Source organism: Pavona decussata, unplaced genomic scaffold, assembly GCF_977016875.1.
Source record: "Pavona decussata unplaced genomic scaffold, jaPavDecu1.1 SCAFFOLD_134, whole genome shotgun sequence".
NCBI lineage: Eukaryota > Metazoa > Cnidaria > Anthozoa > Scleractinia > Agariciidae > Pavona > Pavona decussata.
This window is the reverse complement of record NW_028145547.1, coordinates 1,616,285-1,632,500: the sequence shown is the minus strand read 5'-3', so window position 1 is coordinate 1,632,500 and position 16,216 is coordinate 1,616,285. Positions and strand designations below refer to the sequence as shown.

At 39.3% G+C, this 16,216-nt stretch overlaps 1 protein-coding gene across 1 annotated transcript in view; it reads left to right on the top strand.

Annotated features, from left to right (window-relative positions):
- The window catches only part of LOC146467642 (uncharacterized), a 129,211-nt gene that overhangs the window by 69,652 nt on the left and 43,343 nt on the right, over positions 1–16,216 (top strand). The window contains exons 55-64 of the mRNA XM_085125187.1: positions 89–121; positions 1,876–2,346; positions 4,729–4,761; positions 5,231–5,269; positions 6,953–7,468; positions 8,750–8,779; positions 9,388–9,897; positions 10,890–11,121; positions 11,951–12,415; positions 14,687–15,181. Of these exons, the coding sequence (XP_084981313.1) occupies positions 89–121; positions 1,876–2,346; positions 4,729–4,761; positions 5,231–5,269; positions 6,953–7,468; positions 8,750–8,779; positions 9,388–9,897; positions 10,890–11,121; positions 11,951–12,415; positions 14,687–15,181 (2,824 nt within the window). The remainder of the gene's footprint in view (positions 1–88; positions 122–1,875; positions 2,347–4,728; positions 4,762–5,230; positions 5,270–6,952; positions 7,469–8,749; positions 8,780–9,387; positions 9,898–10,889; positions 11,122–11,950; positions 12,416–14,686; positions 15,182–16,216) is intronic.

Sequence of the window (16,216 nt, the reverse complement as noted above, 5' to 3'; positions counted from 1 at the left end):
TGCAATAAAACAACTAACGTTTACGAGGTGTGTTAATTTAGAATGGATTTAGAAGGAAATAACGTGTCTGCTTGGGTTTTCTTCTCAGGGCGGTACGGAAGAAAAGGACGCAGAGGAAGACGTATGTATTTTAGATCAAAAGCAGCTTAGGTTTGATATTAAAAACCAAACGTTTTCGACTAAGCAAGTCATCCTCAGGGTAAAAAGACCGTCCGCTACATGCATATTTTGTATGCTTTAGATGATTCCCGATGGGAACACTCACAGGTCATATGTGGTCTACAAACATGACGAAGGCGACTGTTCTTGCGGTGTTGATTACACCGGGGAAACCAGGGGAAATGTGGAGGTGCGAATCGATGAACATTCGAACCCCTCTAATGACTCTGAACCTGCCCGTCACCTACGCGAGAATCCGACCCATTCTTTTAGTTGGCGAATATAGTACTTTGTACGGCTTAATCTTTTCACGAGCGCAGATTCATTGAAGGTTTAATGATGCAACAATGGAGCCCCAGTCTGAATAAACAAGTCCATTCTTGCGTAGCGAAACTATTCCCATCGGGAATCACCTAAAGCATATAAAATGTCCTTGTCGAAAACGTTTGGTTTTTAATATCTTTTTAACTTTTTAGACTTGTAAATAGTATTGTAAATCTCAAGCGAATATTATGGACAAAATGATTAATGGTTCGTTCAATTCGCGCGATTTAAAAATAAGAACAGATAAAGTTACCACAACAAAATTGTTAAAAACGGAACAGAGAATTAAAATACGAGATAAGTGATTTTGGATTTCAGATATTTCAGCTCAAATATGTGCTACAACGTCAGAAATCTCAAGAACACTTCCGTCGATTCTAAAGGGAAAAAAAGCAACCGAACGGCTTGCCTTGTTAACCTAAGCCATTGAAACAAGTCAAGGCAACAGCGACCTGGATTTCTCATGTCACCTGTGTCCTTGAAAATTATTAAACTTTGAATGCAGGGCACAAATAAACTGTTCTGAATAAGTTTCGTTGCCGGATCTCTTGTAATAGAAATGCACGTGCCAGACGTCACTATACGGCACTTTACATCACGGCAAAGGACAATTTATTTTGGCAAATATTTCAACTGGTAACTAGTCTTCTTCAGGGCCAGAGTTACAATGAGAAAAAATAACGGCTTTTTAATGTATAAATTTGAACGTAAACATAAACGGTTAATGGTTAACTAGTGTACATGATATAGCGTATATTACGGTTAATAAGATACTTTATGAGATACATATAATATACAATATGCCACCATTCATTTTATCGCGCTAATTTCACAACGAGTGGTTTTTTTTTTTTGTTTTGTTTTGTTTTTTTATATATACAAAAGAGTTGGCGGAGTTTTTAAATTCAGAGTTGTTGCTGCGAAAAAGAATAATTGAAAATGATCATTGATTACCAGATAATGAGCTCCAGATTTCTATCGCGCGTCCAGTTCATCGCTTAATTTTCTCCTAGTCTGATTGGTGTAACTTGATCACGTAACGTGGTAGTGTTTCATCCGCGGAGAGACACCATTCAGCGAAAATGCCCGGATGGATTGCTAACTGACATTTGTTATTTTAGTTCATTAACAAACAGGTTTCTTCCATTGTATTTCTATCTTGTATTTGTTATTTCAATATGCGCAGTAGCAAAAGTAGGCACTGTCCGTAAGACCATCAAATTTCTGTGGGGCAACTATCGTTTGAAGGCGGTTTTCATGCTTTATCTTTTCCACTTCGCATGTTGACTAAAATTAATATGCTGCACTTTCAAGTTATGGTGTCTGCTTATCAAAAAGGAGGAGAGCAATTCTTTGTATTAAAAAAAACATTTCTTTTCTTTGTTTCTACAGGTAGGAGATATATTCGCTACCGTGGCAGACGGTGTCGTGTGAGAATGAAGAAGAAATACTTCCTCGGAAGGAAGCGTATCCGCAGGTTCAGGAGGAGGATACGTATTAAAATCAACAGAAAGTTGAGAAGAATTAAACGCTATCGTAAACGATGGCGAGTGCGTATCAGAAGGAGATGGTGCGGACTCAGAAGATTCGGCCGCAAGTGGTATCTAAGAAGACGACGAAAATGGAGGAAACTTAAGCGCATCAGGCTGATTTTAAGACTCAGAAGACGCAGAATACGGATCAGACGGCTTAGGAAAAAATGGTACATAAGGCGAAGGAAGAAGTGGAGCCGCGTTAAGCGCATTGTACGTTGCACCATACGCTACCGTGGACGACGCGTGAAAGCAAGGTTGACTGGCAGAAAAGGATTGAGGATCTTCAGAAAGGGCCGTTATGGTAAAATAAGGAGGATCAAGTTTAAACGTAAGTTGATTGAGTTGTGAAATGAAGTGTTATCAGTTGATACAGCAAAGTATTTGTTGTTCCCTGCCCGTCCCAGCCGTTGTACACTATAAAGGATTGTTTGTTTCATAACAAGTGCTAGCAGTGTTTAAAAATCTCACCGTGAAGTTGTACACTATGGAAGGACTCATAGATTTATTATCTTCCAATGTAGAAAATAGGTATAATCGTCTTGTGATTTAAAAACAAACAAACAAACAAACCCGCATGTCGTTCTAAAACTGATCTCCGACAATTGTCGTTGTGACACTAATTGTTAGTCACTACAAATGTTAAGCAGTTTGACGAGGAGTAATATTGTGAGGAGGGAAGCGATTTTTAAGAGATTTCCTTCGCCTAACGAAGAAAATGCGTGCGTCTCCAAGGACGTTTGCGGAAATCGTAGGATGTCGTGGACCTCTTGCAATCGTAAATAAGGATAGATTCTACGCATATGATTTTCCTTCAAGCAGTCTCTTTTTCTACACCTATAGTCACATCAGGGACGCAGAGGCAACAGGCGAAACAATACATTTTAACTTAGAAGGGCTTCATTAATCTGAGTCTCGATTGTTAAATGCTCTTAGGCTGCAAAACAGTCCGTAGTTGGTTCGTCGTGTGATCACACGCTCTCGAACGAAAAGTGAGGAAATGGATGTTTCGTCTGACTGAATTTCCTCACAATTCTCAGTTCGAGGCGTGCACGCGAGAATCCTCGCTTTCGGCGCTATACTTACATACGTACATACATGAACTTTATTTTAACACGAATTGTAGGGTAGCCAGAAAGGCTAATATCATGTAACATGAAAGAAACTTATTTACATTAGAAGTATATCTAATATAATTCTTGAGAGAAAACGGTTATCAAAAGACGTTTAAAACTAGTTAGAGTACATTCTCTACTAATGTTATCCGGTGATGAGTTCCATAATTTCACCGCACAATATTTGAAAGAGTGCAGGCCATGCGTGGTAGTTGCTGGTTTTGGTGATGATAGAATATCAGTTCGTCTAAGATCATAGATAAACCGCCGTACAGTTAATAATTCCTTTAAATACTTAGGAAAATTGGCGAACTTGTTCACTCTTTTGACAATTTGCCTCTCTCTCTCTCTGGGGAATCAGGTCGGTTCGTACTCAGTTTCGAGTTGATTGACCCCAAATTTCCAGTCGATTCATGACCAAATACTTTATGACTAAATACAACTAAAAGCTACGTTCTGTGAAGTTCAGTGACTAAAGTAAGGTCCTTCTTTGGGAATTTTCAAGACCAGAAATGACTGTTTTGCGATATAACTGCAATAGAGAAATATCCCTGACTGAAGCTCTTGCCCTATAGTGGTTACAAAAACCATTTCAGGATTAAATATAAACTGGGGATTTTATTACTTTTGTTTAAGGACGGTGCCTACTCTTGTTACTGCGCATACGTTCTGCGCATCTCGAGGTACTCGGGTTTCCTATGGTGGGTGCCTACTAATAGGCGAATCCTTGTTTACACTTTTTGCCTCATTAACATATGCTTTGCCTTATCACTATCTGATGACCCTAATAAAATAAAAACTGAATATTGAAAGAGCAAAACAGTTTTAGCTTTCTCTGAAAATTTGAGCCTAATATATGGAATGGTTTCGGAGAAATTCTCTTCTAAAAACTCGAAATTTTACAGAGAATGTATTGCTCATTAACTTTTTGCCACCCAGCAATTTCGCAGTTTTTGATGGCTGATATTTCCTTCAATATTGTTGCAAAGAGCCGAAAATTGCACGGATTGCTCAACTTAATCAGCTCTTTCAACTTTTGCATTTAGTTCATATAGACGGCCACGGCTTCTATGAGTTAAGTCGTATGCTAATGAGGAAAAATGTAAACAATGACGTCAGGAAGGATTCGCCTATACAGGGATATTTTTGCGTGGCTTAAAACTATGCCGGGAAAGCAGAACTTAGCAAGTGTTCTTGGTATCCAAAAATGGAAAATTGGGGATAACCATGTGTTTTTCAGAGATAAAAAGCTTCAGTTTGGAAATAAACGCCATACATTGCTTTGCATTTTACCGTTTTTGAGAATAATTGTTGCTTAATTATCTCTAAAAGATGCGTGGTTACCCCCAATTTTCCTTTTCCATTTCAATATCCCTTGCTGAGATCTGCTTTCCCCGCATAGTCATAAACCACACAAAAAATACTTCTTTATTAGTAGGCACCGTCATTAAAGTGTTTTCAAGCCCTAGAAGGAACACTTCTATAAGTAATCGTTTCACTTCACCTTCACCAGAGACTAACAGCGTCGGAATTATCACTTCATGATTAAAAAAGGGTCAATTACACAGTGAAACTAACATATGTTTTTTGCTTTGAAGGTTGGAAGCGACGTCGAGGACGAAGAGCAAGACGTAAGTGTACCATTGTGTTTCACGGCTAAGTTGTTTGGATACGTGCCATCTTTGTCTACAAGCAGTTTGCTATAGAAGCCTCAATTATGATGTATACAAATCCCTCTAATTTTGAATTAATTTAAAGTGTTATGAAGTAACTCAAAATTACAAGGATTTGTATGGAGTCATCAGAGCATAACAGTGTTAATATCTCGCCCACAAATTGCAATGAAACGCTCATTTTTTGCAAGTAGGCATTTTTAATCATGCTCTCTCCGACTATCTCACTCAATCCCGTAAGTTCACAAATTCAAATATATTTGTGACGTTAAATACACTGACGAGATTGTGGAAGTGACGACAAAACCTTTTTATCCATGTTGAAGAACAGCGACAAAAATCATCAGTGGTCTAAAGGGGTGAAATTGTCTCACTCTTGATCATCCTTTGCACTTTTTGTTTATTCGTAAAATTGTTCGGTTTTCAGGCCGCAGACGAAGACGACGTAGAAGGCGACAAAGAAGACGTAAGTAGTTAAATTGTCGTTCACTCGACGAGTCTTTTTTTATTTTAATGAAGCCACCTTTATATATTGAACTAAGTCATCGTACCTGTGCTGCTACAATACGTCAGGGCGTGTGGACATCGTATCAAACATTTTCGGCCTACCTGCCACGTAATACATACAACACGGCGAGAAAGACTGATCCCACTTTCAAAAAAAAAAAAAAAAAAAAAGCGAGGTTCAGCTGAGTTCCTTTTAACCAACGTCATGGTGTTTAAAAATCGGATGAAACACGCTTTTGGGTGTTTTATAAAGCTTCGCGTTCTACGACAAAAGGCAAATGTCAATTTTTCCGTTTGCTATGTTGAACTTAATATTTTTAAGGGACTTTGTAATGGAGATATTGCTGAAATTGCAACCAAGTACCTTTTTCTCGTTTAAGAGTTTCAATAAGAATACCAAGGGGAAGATATCTAGTGATTTCCTAAAAGGACGAACAAACCAAAATCGGTTTTAATCGATTTTTCCGAGACACGAGGGAAAGACTTGAAATAATTGGCCTTTCTTTTTTCAAGTTTGACGTCCATTTTCATGCTTGCCGCCAATAGCGAAAGTAACTCCTTTCCAGCTTTATAAACAACAACAATAACAACAACAACAACAACAACAACAACAACAACAACAAAAGATTAAAAGAAACTAGTGGGATAATTTTGAACAAAACTAAACCATTATTTTGGGGCTTCATGAGCTCCCAATGTTGGCTTTTTTTCATAGTAATACTAAATATAGGTGACAAAGCTCCCATTAACCTTCGCATAAACTCGATGAAATTTGAAACACAACTGAGGGAATAGACTTTTAGCGACAAAACATATTTGCGTGAGACGATCGCGGAGCCTCCCAGCTGTTCTGTCATGATCCATACAACTTTGAGGTGTTAACTAAACAAACAGTTACCTGCTGAGAGTGGTTCCTTTAAAGGGGTAGTGTCATCTATTTTATGTGTTACCTGGAATGGCTCAAAAACATATTTAAATCGATAAAATCGTTAAAATAATGCTTCAGTTTTTTTAATAACAGCCCTACTAGTGCACGGAACTAGTACTGATTATGTTTGAAAATGTTCAGATAAGTCGCTAAGAACTATTTATGATCTGTTCTTCCTCGGAGAAATCCTTTTTTCTTATTGACAATGAACGCATCTTACATGGAATCAAATACTATATTACTACTATAAAGAGAAACGCCTTAATATTTTCTTCCCGGCGCTCGAACAGTAATGTTATGTTCTTTGTCAAACGTGTGAGCAGATTTGACCAAAATACAGCAAAATGACAACGCCCCTTTAAGATCTTTTGATGTTACTCCATAATTGGTAAGAAATTTTCGTAAAGATTTGTAATTTTGACAGTCAAACACCAGTTCGCTACTTCGTCAATCTTTCATCAAATGTGTACAAAAGCTCGCAATTAACCAGCCGTACGTACTTTCACTCAAACACAAAATAAGACGGAAGGTGGTTTTGGCTAATAAGTATGACAGAATGATTAAAAAATTCCAAACAAGTACCCGCGTTGCCTTGAGGAAATTAAAACTCAAACAATCACTCTTGCTTCAAAACGAACAAACGGGAGACGGCAAGCGTGGAAAATAAATACAGCTCATCAGAAGTAGTTATCTTTTTCTTTTTTATTTCTTAAGGCTACCGACGACCGAAGATTCGATTCAGGAAACGCGTGCGCCAAATACGGCGCGGACGCAGTTTAATCAAGTTCAGAATCGGACGTCGTATCTACCGCTATACCAGGATAACAAGTCGGGTGCAAATCTACTTCCGGGGACGGTTTTACCGTCCCAAACGGTTCGGACACCGTTGGAGAATACGCATTGGTAGACGGAGATGCCGCGTCATCAGGCGTGGAAGGAGATGGTTCGTGCGTTATAGAAGACGTTGGGTGAGCACTTGGAAGTTCAAGATACGTATCGGACGCGGTTACAGGACGGTTACACGGCGCGGGCGTTCATATACCGTGCGTTATAAACGTCGTACTGTGAAATTTTCTTTCCGGCGTTCTCTATACTTCAAATTTGGAAGAAAGCGTGTTTTGGTAAGACGAGTGCGTCGAAGAGGACGAAGAGGAAAGTACTTCAGGTTCCGATTCAAAGGAAGGAAGACAACTCGCAAGATACGCTATCGAAGAAGAAGGCGTTTGAGATGTGAGTCTAAGATAGGACAATTCAAATGGTTTTAAACCCGCGACCATGTCCCAGTAGTGCTCATATCCTAGCGATCTCAAGTATTTAATGCGTTTTATTGGGTTTAAGAGACAGTGCTTCCTTTTTGTTACTGCGCCTACGTTCTGCGCATCTAGGGAAACTATAAGGACAGCAGCCCTCACTTTAGCACTCAAAAAACTCGAACCTTCAAGGGAAGTTTAAAAAGGTTCGAGTTATCGAGTAAAATTATATAGAAAATGACCTGAAAGGAAAGGAAAATTGGTTCGAGATAGCGGGAGGTTCGAGTTAGCGAGGGTTCGAGTTATCGGGAGTCGACTGTATTTCCATTTCTATCGTATAACATGGGTACTATGCGGCTCACACACTTCGTGGTACTTGAGTTTCCTCATTGCCGCAAATTCAAATACCTTAATTCCCTCGACCAGCTCCCACCTTCTCTTTTCCTTTTGGATACAAATTTCCTTTGCTAAGATCTGCTGATCCTGCGTAGTCATAAACTGCGCAAAAATACCTCTGATTAGGAAGCATCGTCTTTAAAAAGTAGTATAAGTAGTCTTTTTCTCCCAGTTCTAAAGCAAACCAAGGTTTGAGGGCCAGTTAGACTACCCACAGAATTGAAGGCGACCAAAAAATTTAGAATCTTCAATTTTAAGTGACGCATGTCAGGACCGTGATACATTGGTTTTAAGTGCATACCCAAATGCTTAAGAGCGATTTTTGGTGAACGTACAAACGGCTTGCATTCAAGCTGTAAAGTGCAGTGATCAGAAAGGCCAAGTGGGATGTTTTTTCTGCATGTGCTTTTCACCTGGCTCAATTTACGTGGTAGTGGATGATACGTACCTTTATACCGTGTTTGAGCTGAGGGACCGTTCTTGTGAGTGAGAAAATTAGCCTTCCGTTGATCATATAGACTACGAGAAGTCCCTTATTATAAGTTTAGATAGTAAAGCGAGAACAACGCCGCTGCGCGCGAAAATTGCCTCCCGGCCTCATTTTTAGTTGCCCTCTACGCGTCGCTTTTCCTTCCGACCTCATTTTTCGGTTCCCTCCCCGCGTTGTTTGTCCTCGCGGGAAGCAATTTTTGGCGCGTACGCGTGGTTTGTTCGCTTTGGTTTCCCTAAGCAAAAACAAAAGGGACTGGTTGTAGTCTATTATTAGAGAAATGACAACCGTTTGGCAAGATCAGGTATCTCTATCTGACGGTAATTTGGATTTCATTCATTTATTCATTTAGTTTTTCTACTTGCTCTTTTGCAGTCCGAAAAAGAACCTATGCAAGAAGGCGAAGTAAGTTGTCATCTTCTGTTTTCCTGAGCCGTTCAATTTCTCGTCAACTCTTTGCGAAATAAGCTGCTGCAAAATTAACGGCGAGGTCCATAAACTTCCAACAAGCTAGTTCAATAAGGTTTTTATTATATAAACTATACCAATTCTTGCTTTCTAGCCTGCGTAAAACGTGCTTATGTTCAAGCAGTGCGAGAAATGACATGACGTTTTGAACAGTTTCTACTTCCTAAGCTTAATTATAATATTTCTACTTTGTTTTTGTCAGAATTGAAACACTTTGCTCATTTTAAACGTTATAACACAAGTGGTCCATCTTAGCGGTCCGTATGAGAATATTCGGGTCGCTCAGGGAGCCAATCAGAATGCTCCTTTGAAGCGCGCACCAGTTCAGCTATATAATAAGTTGTGCCCTTCTATTTTTCTGAGATATTTCTTGTGAACTTTTGAAAACGCAAACAATCCTTTTTTTTTTAAATTTGCGAACAAGGCCCATTATGAAGTCAAGAAAAATCAAATCAAATTCGAATTTGTTTCGACCCACTAACGGAGGTCAACTCCGTCAGTGCACGCTTTTATATTAACATTCTTACCACTTTTATTTTTACCAGGACGAGTGCAGCCAAGAATACTATTCAGAAGAAGGTACCTTAAAATACAGCGAGGATGGCCCACGTATAGTATAAGAATAGGTGCTCGTGTATACAAGTATCGCAATATCGCAAAACGAATGAGGATCAAATGGCTGCGGAAATGGCGTCGATTAAAATTCCAACGGGGCAGATGGTGGTTACTATTCAACCGCAAATGGAAGCTTATTTTAAGGAGAGGATACCGGTGGTATGTCAAATACAAAAAGCGTCTGAGGCGCCTTCGTCAACAATCCAGAACTTTCCAGATCCGTGTCAAGAAACGCTACAGGCCTGCGAAACGCGTCGGAAGACGATTTTTCTTGAAAGTCGGTAGGCGATGGCGAGGGTTTATGTGGCGATTCTCGTGGTACATGAAATACAGAGGGCGAAGAGTTCGGGTGAGGAGAAGGGGAAGACTTGGATACCCCATTTATAGGGGTAAACAGCTAACTGGCAGACGTATCCGCTTCCCACGGCGATCTCAACGAGGTAAGTGCACGGCATAACGTCTTTACTCTTAAAAGCGTCGTTGGCCTTCTTCAATTTGAACACCAAACGAAGCCCCGAAGTGCATGCACGAGAGATAAGTTAATTGTAAAACTTAAATGTACTTTATAGTGAGGGATGTGCAAGTACTCAACTCAAAATTTTCAGGGGTAAATCTTTTATTTAAATTTTGCTTCAAATGGTTTAAAATGCTGACATGCAGGAAACTGAGCAGTTGGCTATTTACAAGCGTAGCTTGGGTTTGAACACGGGACTAATTCAGGCAACTCTAAGCAGCGGTCATAGTGAGACACGAAGACGACACTTATCGGCCACACTGAACGAGTCTGTTATGATTTAGAGACACAGCTACGATGTTTGAAATGTCTACTTTAGTGGTGCATTTCAGTAGTATCACGAATGGCCAGTGCTCATTTTTCTATCACGCTGTTGTCAGCTACCTAACTCATCAAGACCTCAGCAGAAATACGTAGCTTTAACGGGTGTTAAGGACTGAGTTCAAGCAATGCTTTAGTCTGTCTTATTTCATTATTATTTACTATATTTCCATTGTTAAATTTATGATTGCAAATTACCTCTAATGGTAAAGTGTTCAGTCATAATTTATGATTGCAAATTACCTGTAATGTTAAGTGTTCGGTCATAATTTATGATTGTAAATTACCTGTAATGGTAAGATGTCATAATTTATGATTGTAAATTACCTGTAATGGTAAAATGTCATAATTTATGATTGTCATAATTTATGATCGCAAATTACCTGTAATGGTAAAATGTCATAACTTATAATTGTAAATTATTTATGATAGTAAACTACTCGCCTTATGGTTGTATACTATTTGCAAATTATACCTGATTAACCCTTTCTTTGAGAGAGAGTACTGAATTATATGGTACTGTTGCGTTATTACAGGAGTAGGGATTACGTGCATTTGGTAAATAGCTTTTTGATCCTTTGGATGCGTCTTCCACAGGACGGCGTCGAAGACGAACACGAAGACGAATTGCCAAAAGGCGACGTCGAAGAAGACGCAGACGACGAAGAAGAAGACGGCGAATACAACGAAGAAGACGCAGACGCCGACGCAGAAGAAGGCGACTTCGTCGTTCTGTTTTACGTTTGAAATACCTTGGCGCGTTGAGACCCGTACGTTGGTATAGGGGATATATGAGACTTTACTATAGACGTCGGTGGAGAGTGTTGCGGTGGGTAATAGACTGTTATGCTTTGAACTTTTAAGACTTGGGGCCATCGAGTCCTTGCATATTAGCTTGCTCCATCATTTGAGCGATAAATTGGTGAGAGCATTCGCCTCTCACCAGGGTAGCCTAGGTTTAATTCCCTCTCTTCCCATTAGATCTGTGTAGTGTCCCTAATACATTGCACCGAAAAAAGTGGGGACTGGTACATCTACTCATAATTCTTATAAAACGCACAGAAAAGTTTCAAAAACTTCAACCTAGCATCCTATTGGCCGTGTTAGGTTCGCAAGATATTGTGGTAAAATGTACAGTCGCCATATTTTTCCATACGGTGGATTACTACGCTGTGTTATCATCATAATCATCATCATCATCATCATCATCATTATTGTAATTATCTTATTACGAATAAGAATGTTATTGTAGCTTTATGACTTGTTTTTTCTTGAAAAAAGAAACAAGACAAAAAATTATTGCGAGCCATTATTCGAATTTTGTGCTTGAAAATAGCTCTGTTATGCTTGCAATTTTTTTAAATCGAAAATGAATTGTAAATAGGCTTTAATAGTTCTTTTTTCTACTTTTAACTTGTAAATAGCAATTTGCTTGGAATATGTTGATAAAGAGACTATTATTATTATTATTATTATTATTATTATTATTATTTTCTTTTTTCTCCGATACCGATATTTTTATCACCTTTCTGTATTTGTTGTTTGTTTTTCTACTAATAAAGTATTATTATTATTATTATTATTATTATTATTATTATTATTATTATTATTATTATCATCATTATTATTATTATTATTGTTATTATTATTATTTGCAGTTACCGAAAGGGAAAATTCAGAGTCGGTAGGAGTAGACGTTGGACGAGGATCAAAAAGAACTTTGCTTGGCTCCGATTTGTCGGCAGATGGAGGAAGGTGCAGTTTAAGCGCCGCAAACTGGTAATACCATACAGGAGGAAATACAGGAAAGTCAGGCTGACACGAAAAGGTATTAAGGTCAGATACGGTAGGAAATATCTTTCGCTGAAAAGACGAATAAGGTACAGAAGGAATAGAGCAAGGCGTAGAAGGCGCAGAAGACGAAAAAGAAGAAGACGAAGACGTCGACGAAGGAAGAGGAGAAGGAGACGGAGAAGAAGGAGGACACGCCGAGTTAGACGGCGCCGAAGAAGAAGGAGACGCCGTTGCAGAATGCTCTTCCGATATGGACGCCGATGGAGGAGAGTAATTCGAAGAAGGGGAAGACTTGCTTTCCGTTTGGGAAGAAGACTTATAAGATTTAGGTAAGAGCACTAGCAGATCAAGGATAGCAGACCCTTTAACGATAAAATTTCCACATCTAAATCCAACCACTTTTCTTCAAGTGTTAATTTTCACGACATATTTTTTCCATCATTCTTACCCAAAATACTTACACAAGACCGTGAATATAAGCGGCTTGATGATAAGTTAAACAACAACCCCTCTTGTTTGGCATACTGATCAACGATTATTATTCAACACTCCCCCTATAACACTTGCCCAAATATGGTCATGGAACACTGAATATTTGTCGTCCGAACTCAACAGATATCCAACGATATATGTGATTACGTGTGTCGGGGAGAAAAATGTTATCAATGTGTTGAATAATAAAACAATTATTTTACTTAATCTTGGCGAATATCCCCTGATTTTAGCCAACTCGGCCGCTAAGTATCAGGCGAAATTCCGCGCGATTTCGCAGGATAATTGTTACGTTAATTAAACACAGAGCTAAAGACAGCCCCGCCTACCTATCTATATCAACATCCAGTTTAGTGTTTCCGAGCAAAAACAACACACTCATTTCTGATAGAAACACTCGTGTTAACTTCCTTCATTTGGAAGCTTTTCAGTCGCGTTAATTTCCGTTTCCTAGTTCAATTCACTTTAACTTAGGTCGCGACATTTTCAAATACCTTAAACTCCACAATCGCCAGTGTCCTATTAAAGCGGTTTTCAATGGGCCATTTCCGAGTTGCTTTGAGCCTCATTGTGAAAGCGAGGCTAAGTGCAAAGTTTTTGTTATGAATATCAGTTTTGATTCATACACAAACAAAATTAATTTTTCCTCTTAGCCTCGCTTTGATAATGAGGTTGACAACAACTCGGAAATGGCCCATTAAGTGTCATAAAACTGAAAGTATATCGTTACAAATCGGCCCAATCGCGTCAGACGCAAAGAGGGCAATGAACCAATTAGAATCCGAGGCAAATACGTGTAACCGGCGTAAGAGTAATAATACATGATTGTTTACTTCTCACTTGTTGAGAATTTAATACACTATTCATCTCGCTTAGTTTTTTTTTTTAAGCTTTTTTGCCAGACAAAGTATGCTTTAGGGCGTTTGCGCTAATTGATTTTGCGAATCCTTACTGCGCACGTAAGTCATGTCGCAATATCAAGCTACGTCATGCACGAGCACGAGCACGCGCACCCACTTAGAAATCTAAACACATTTAGGACTGGTAGCCGTTGCGTTAACTTTGCCTGAAGTTTACCCTCTCAAATCGTCGGTGAACACTGTTTTTCTTTAGATAGATATTTATCTTTTCCAATTCTCCGCAGATTGAGAAAAAAGTAATAGTCAATATAGGAAGTCAAAACATTTTCTATTCTGCTGTCCACGCGACATTTGAATGCCTCCAAATTGAGGCTCTCAAGGATTGTGAAGGCTATGCTGGATGCATTTGTTTAATAGACGCACCCTATAAAAATTGAATCATTTGCAATTTTGTTAGAGAAACAGACACTGGGATCACATGTAGTAAAGAAGACCGATTTTAGTTGAAACTAGGGTGTTTTTCAGATAACATACCTCCGAAACGAAAACGATGGCTCGCCATTTTTTATTATTATTATGATGATTATTATTATTATTGGGGGAGGGGGGGGGGGGGCATTTCTGACATGAGTTTTATGAAAAAATCAGCGTGAGAAGATTTTCGCGCGAACATCCTTAAGTTATGCTTTTAAGTCTGATAAATTAGATGGTTGGTTGATTGAAAAAAGCGGAGCGAGTTTTGCTTACAAATTACAGAATGTAATAAACCAAACCAAACAGGAAATTACTTTCGACAACTAAAAACCGCCCTATTAGGTAGCCACAGGGAAGTATGCTTCCAAGCTTCTTTTTTTATCGTGCACGCGCTTATGTTTATGCCTGCGTCAGATGTTCCTCCTAATACTGTTGATAAGATGTCCGTGGAAAATTTACTCTATTTTGGTGTATATTTTTTAGTATAAATCTACCAGCGTGCTATCACGAATACTGCTCTCTTATTGGGTACGCTACTCACCATCTATTTTGTTGTAGATTCGCCCTAATCAACTATCACGCGATAGAAGTTTCGAGCTGATAATCTAATTGTTAAATAGAATCTGGAAAACGGTTTTTGTCGTTGTTTTTTTTTTGTTTTTGTTTTTGTTCCCTTGGTTTTCGTTAGTAACCTCAGTATGTCAACCTCTTGTTCTGTTCAACTCATCTCACTGCGATCTATTTTTCTTTTTTGCTTGCTTGAAACTTGCGCAGATACTTCAAACGACGGGTTTACGTGTTACGAGGTGGAAGATGGCGGTTTATCCGTGGTCTTAAAAACAGATTGAGGATGCGAATAAGAAGACGATGGCAAACGGCAACAGTGCGACGAGGAAGGTTGTGCATAAGACGAGGACGACGTTACAGAGGAATACGAATAACAAGAGGACAGATACGTTTTAAGTACGGCAGAGTGTGGAGGCGCCTCGTAAGCCGAAGAAAGAGAAGGATACTCAGAAGGAGAAAACTCAGGAGACGGCGAAGACGAACACGAAAAAGAAGACGAAGACAGAAACGACGAAGGAGGAGGAGGCGGCGGCGACGACGCAGAAGAAGGAGAAGGCGACGAAGACGCCGTAGAAGACTTATACGTAGGCGTGGGAGGCGACGTTCTGTGATGCGTTACTTTTATCGGCGTCGCTGGAGAGGAGTCTATAAGGGACGCCGTTTCTTCAAGATCAGGATAGGAAGGAAATGGAAACGCTTTAGGTACTTACAACGCTGATTGATTCTTTTCTGTTTTAAACAAGAAGTTCCGCTATAAAAGGGCAAGCCCCTCCTACATTTCACACCTTTGCGGGCGTGAGACGCAGATTTAGACGCCGTTTAGTCGTTGACTCGAGCGTCCTCTGAAGAAATATGCCTCAAAATTTTCTTAATATTACCACAGCAATATAAGATTTCAAGTTGTATTTTATTTTAACAGCGTTTATTCTGAAAACTAAGCCAATTTTAACGGTAAAGGCCATAGAAAAAGACACAGGTTGTTTGCCAGTTGTTTTTGTTCTTGATGGTTAATTGACGACTGAGAATGGACAGGCCAGGCCCCTTTTATACCAGAACTTCCTGTTTAAGAAATATTCTTTAATTTTGCGCTGTTGCAGGTGTAAGTAAAAGGGACCATATTCCCTTTTTTTTTGAAGACGCTCAAATTCATTTTCACCTGTGAGAAGTACCAACATTTGTCGACTGACAAATAGGCCCTACCATATCTTTCGGCGAAAAAAAAGTTTCCGCCATAACTCCAAAGTTGGTAATTTTAGATTTTTGCATCGAAGACAGTACCATTTGACGAGTATATTACGAACTTACAATATGACCAGCTCCCAGTTGGCTTGATAGCTCAGTTGGTAGAGCACTGCACCGGCTTCGCAGAGGTAATGGGTTCGAATCCCGTTCAAGCCTGAATTTTTTTTTCAGGCTTTCTTTTCGCAGTTACGTCTCGTTGCCATGACACTCCTGACCTTTCAAACAAAGAATTACGTGAGCGACGCGCTGCAGCTTTTTTGGAGATTCTTTGAAACTGAGTTTGTTAGCGCCATGGCAACGTGACGTCACACGTGAGGACTCTATACTACTACTTTGTGGGACTCAAATTTTCATACCTACCTTTTGGTGGGACTACCTAAAACAAGGCTTTCTTAAATCAGAGGGACAAAAAATATTGTATTCCTAAAATAACTAGTCTCCCGTTCTTTGTTTCGCCACGAAACGGGAAGGAGCGTTGGGGAACCGCTTCATGGG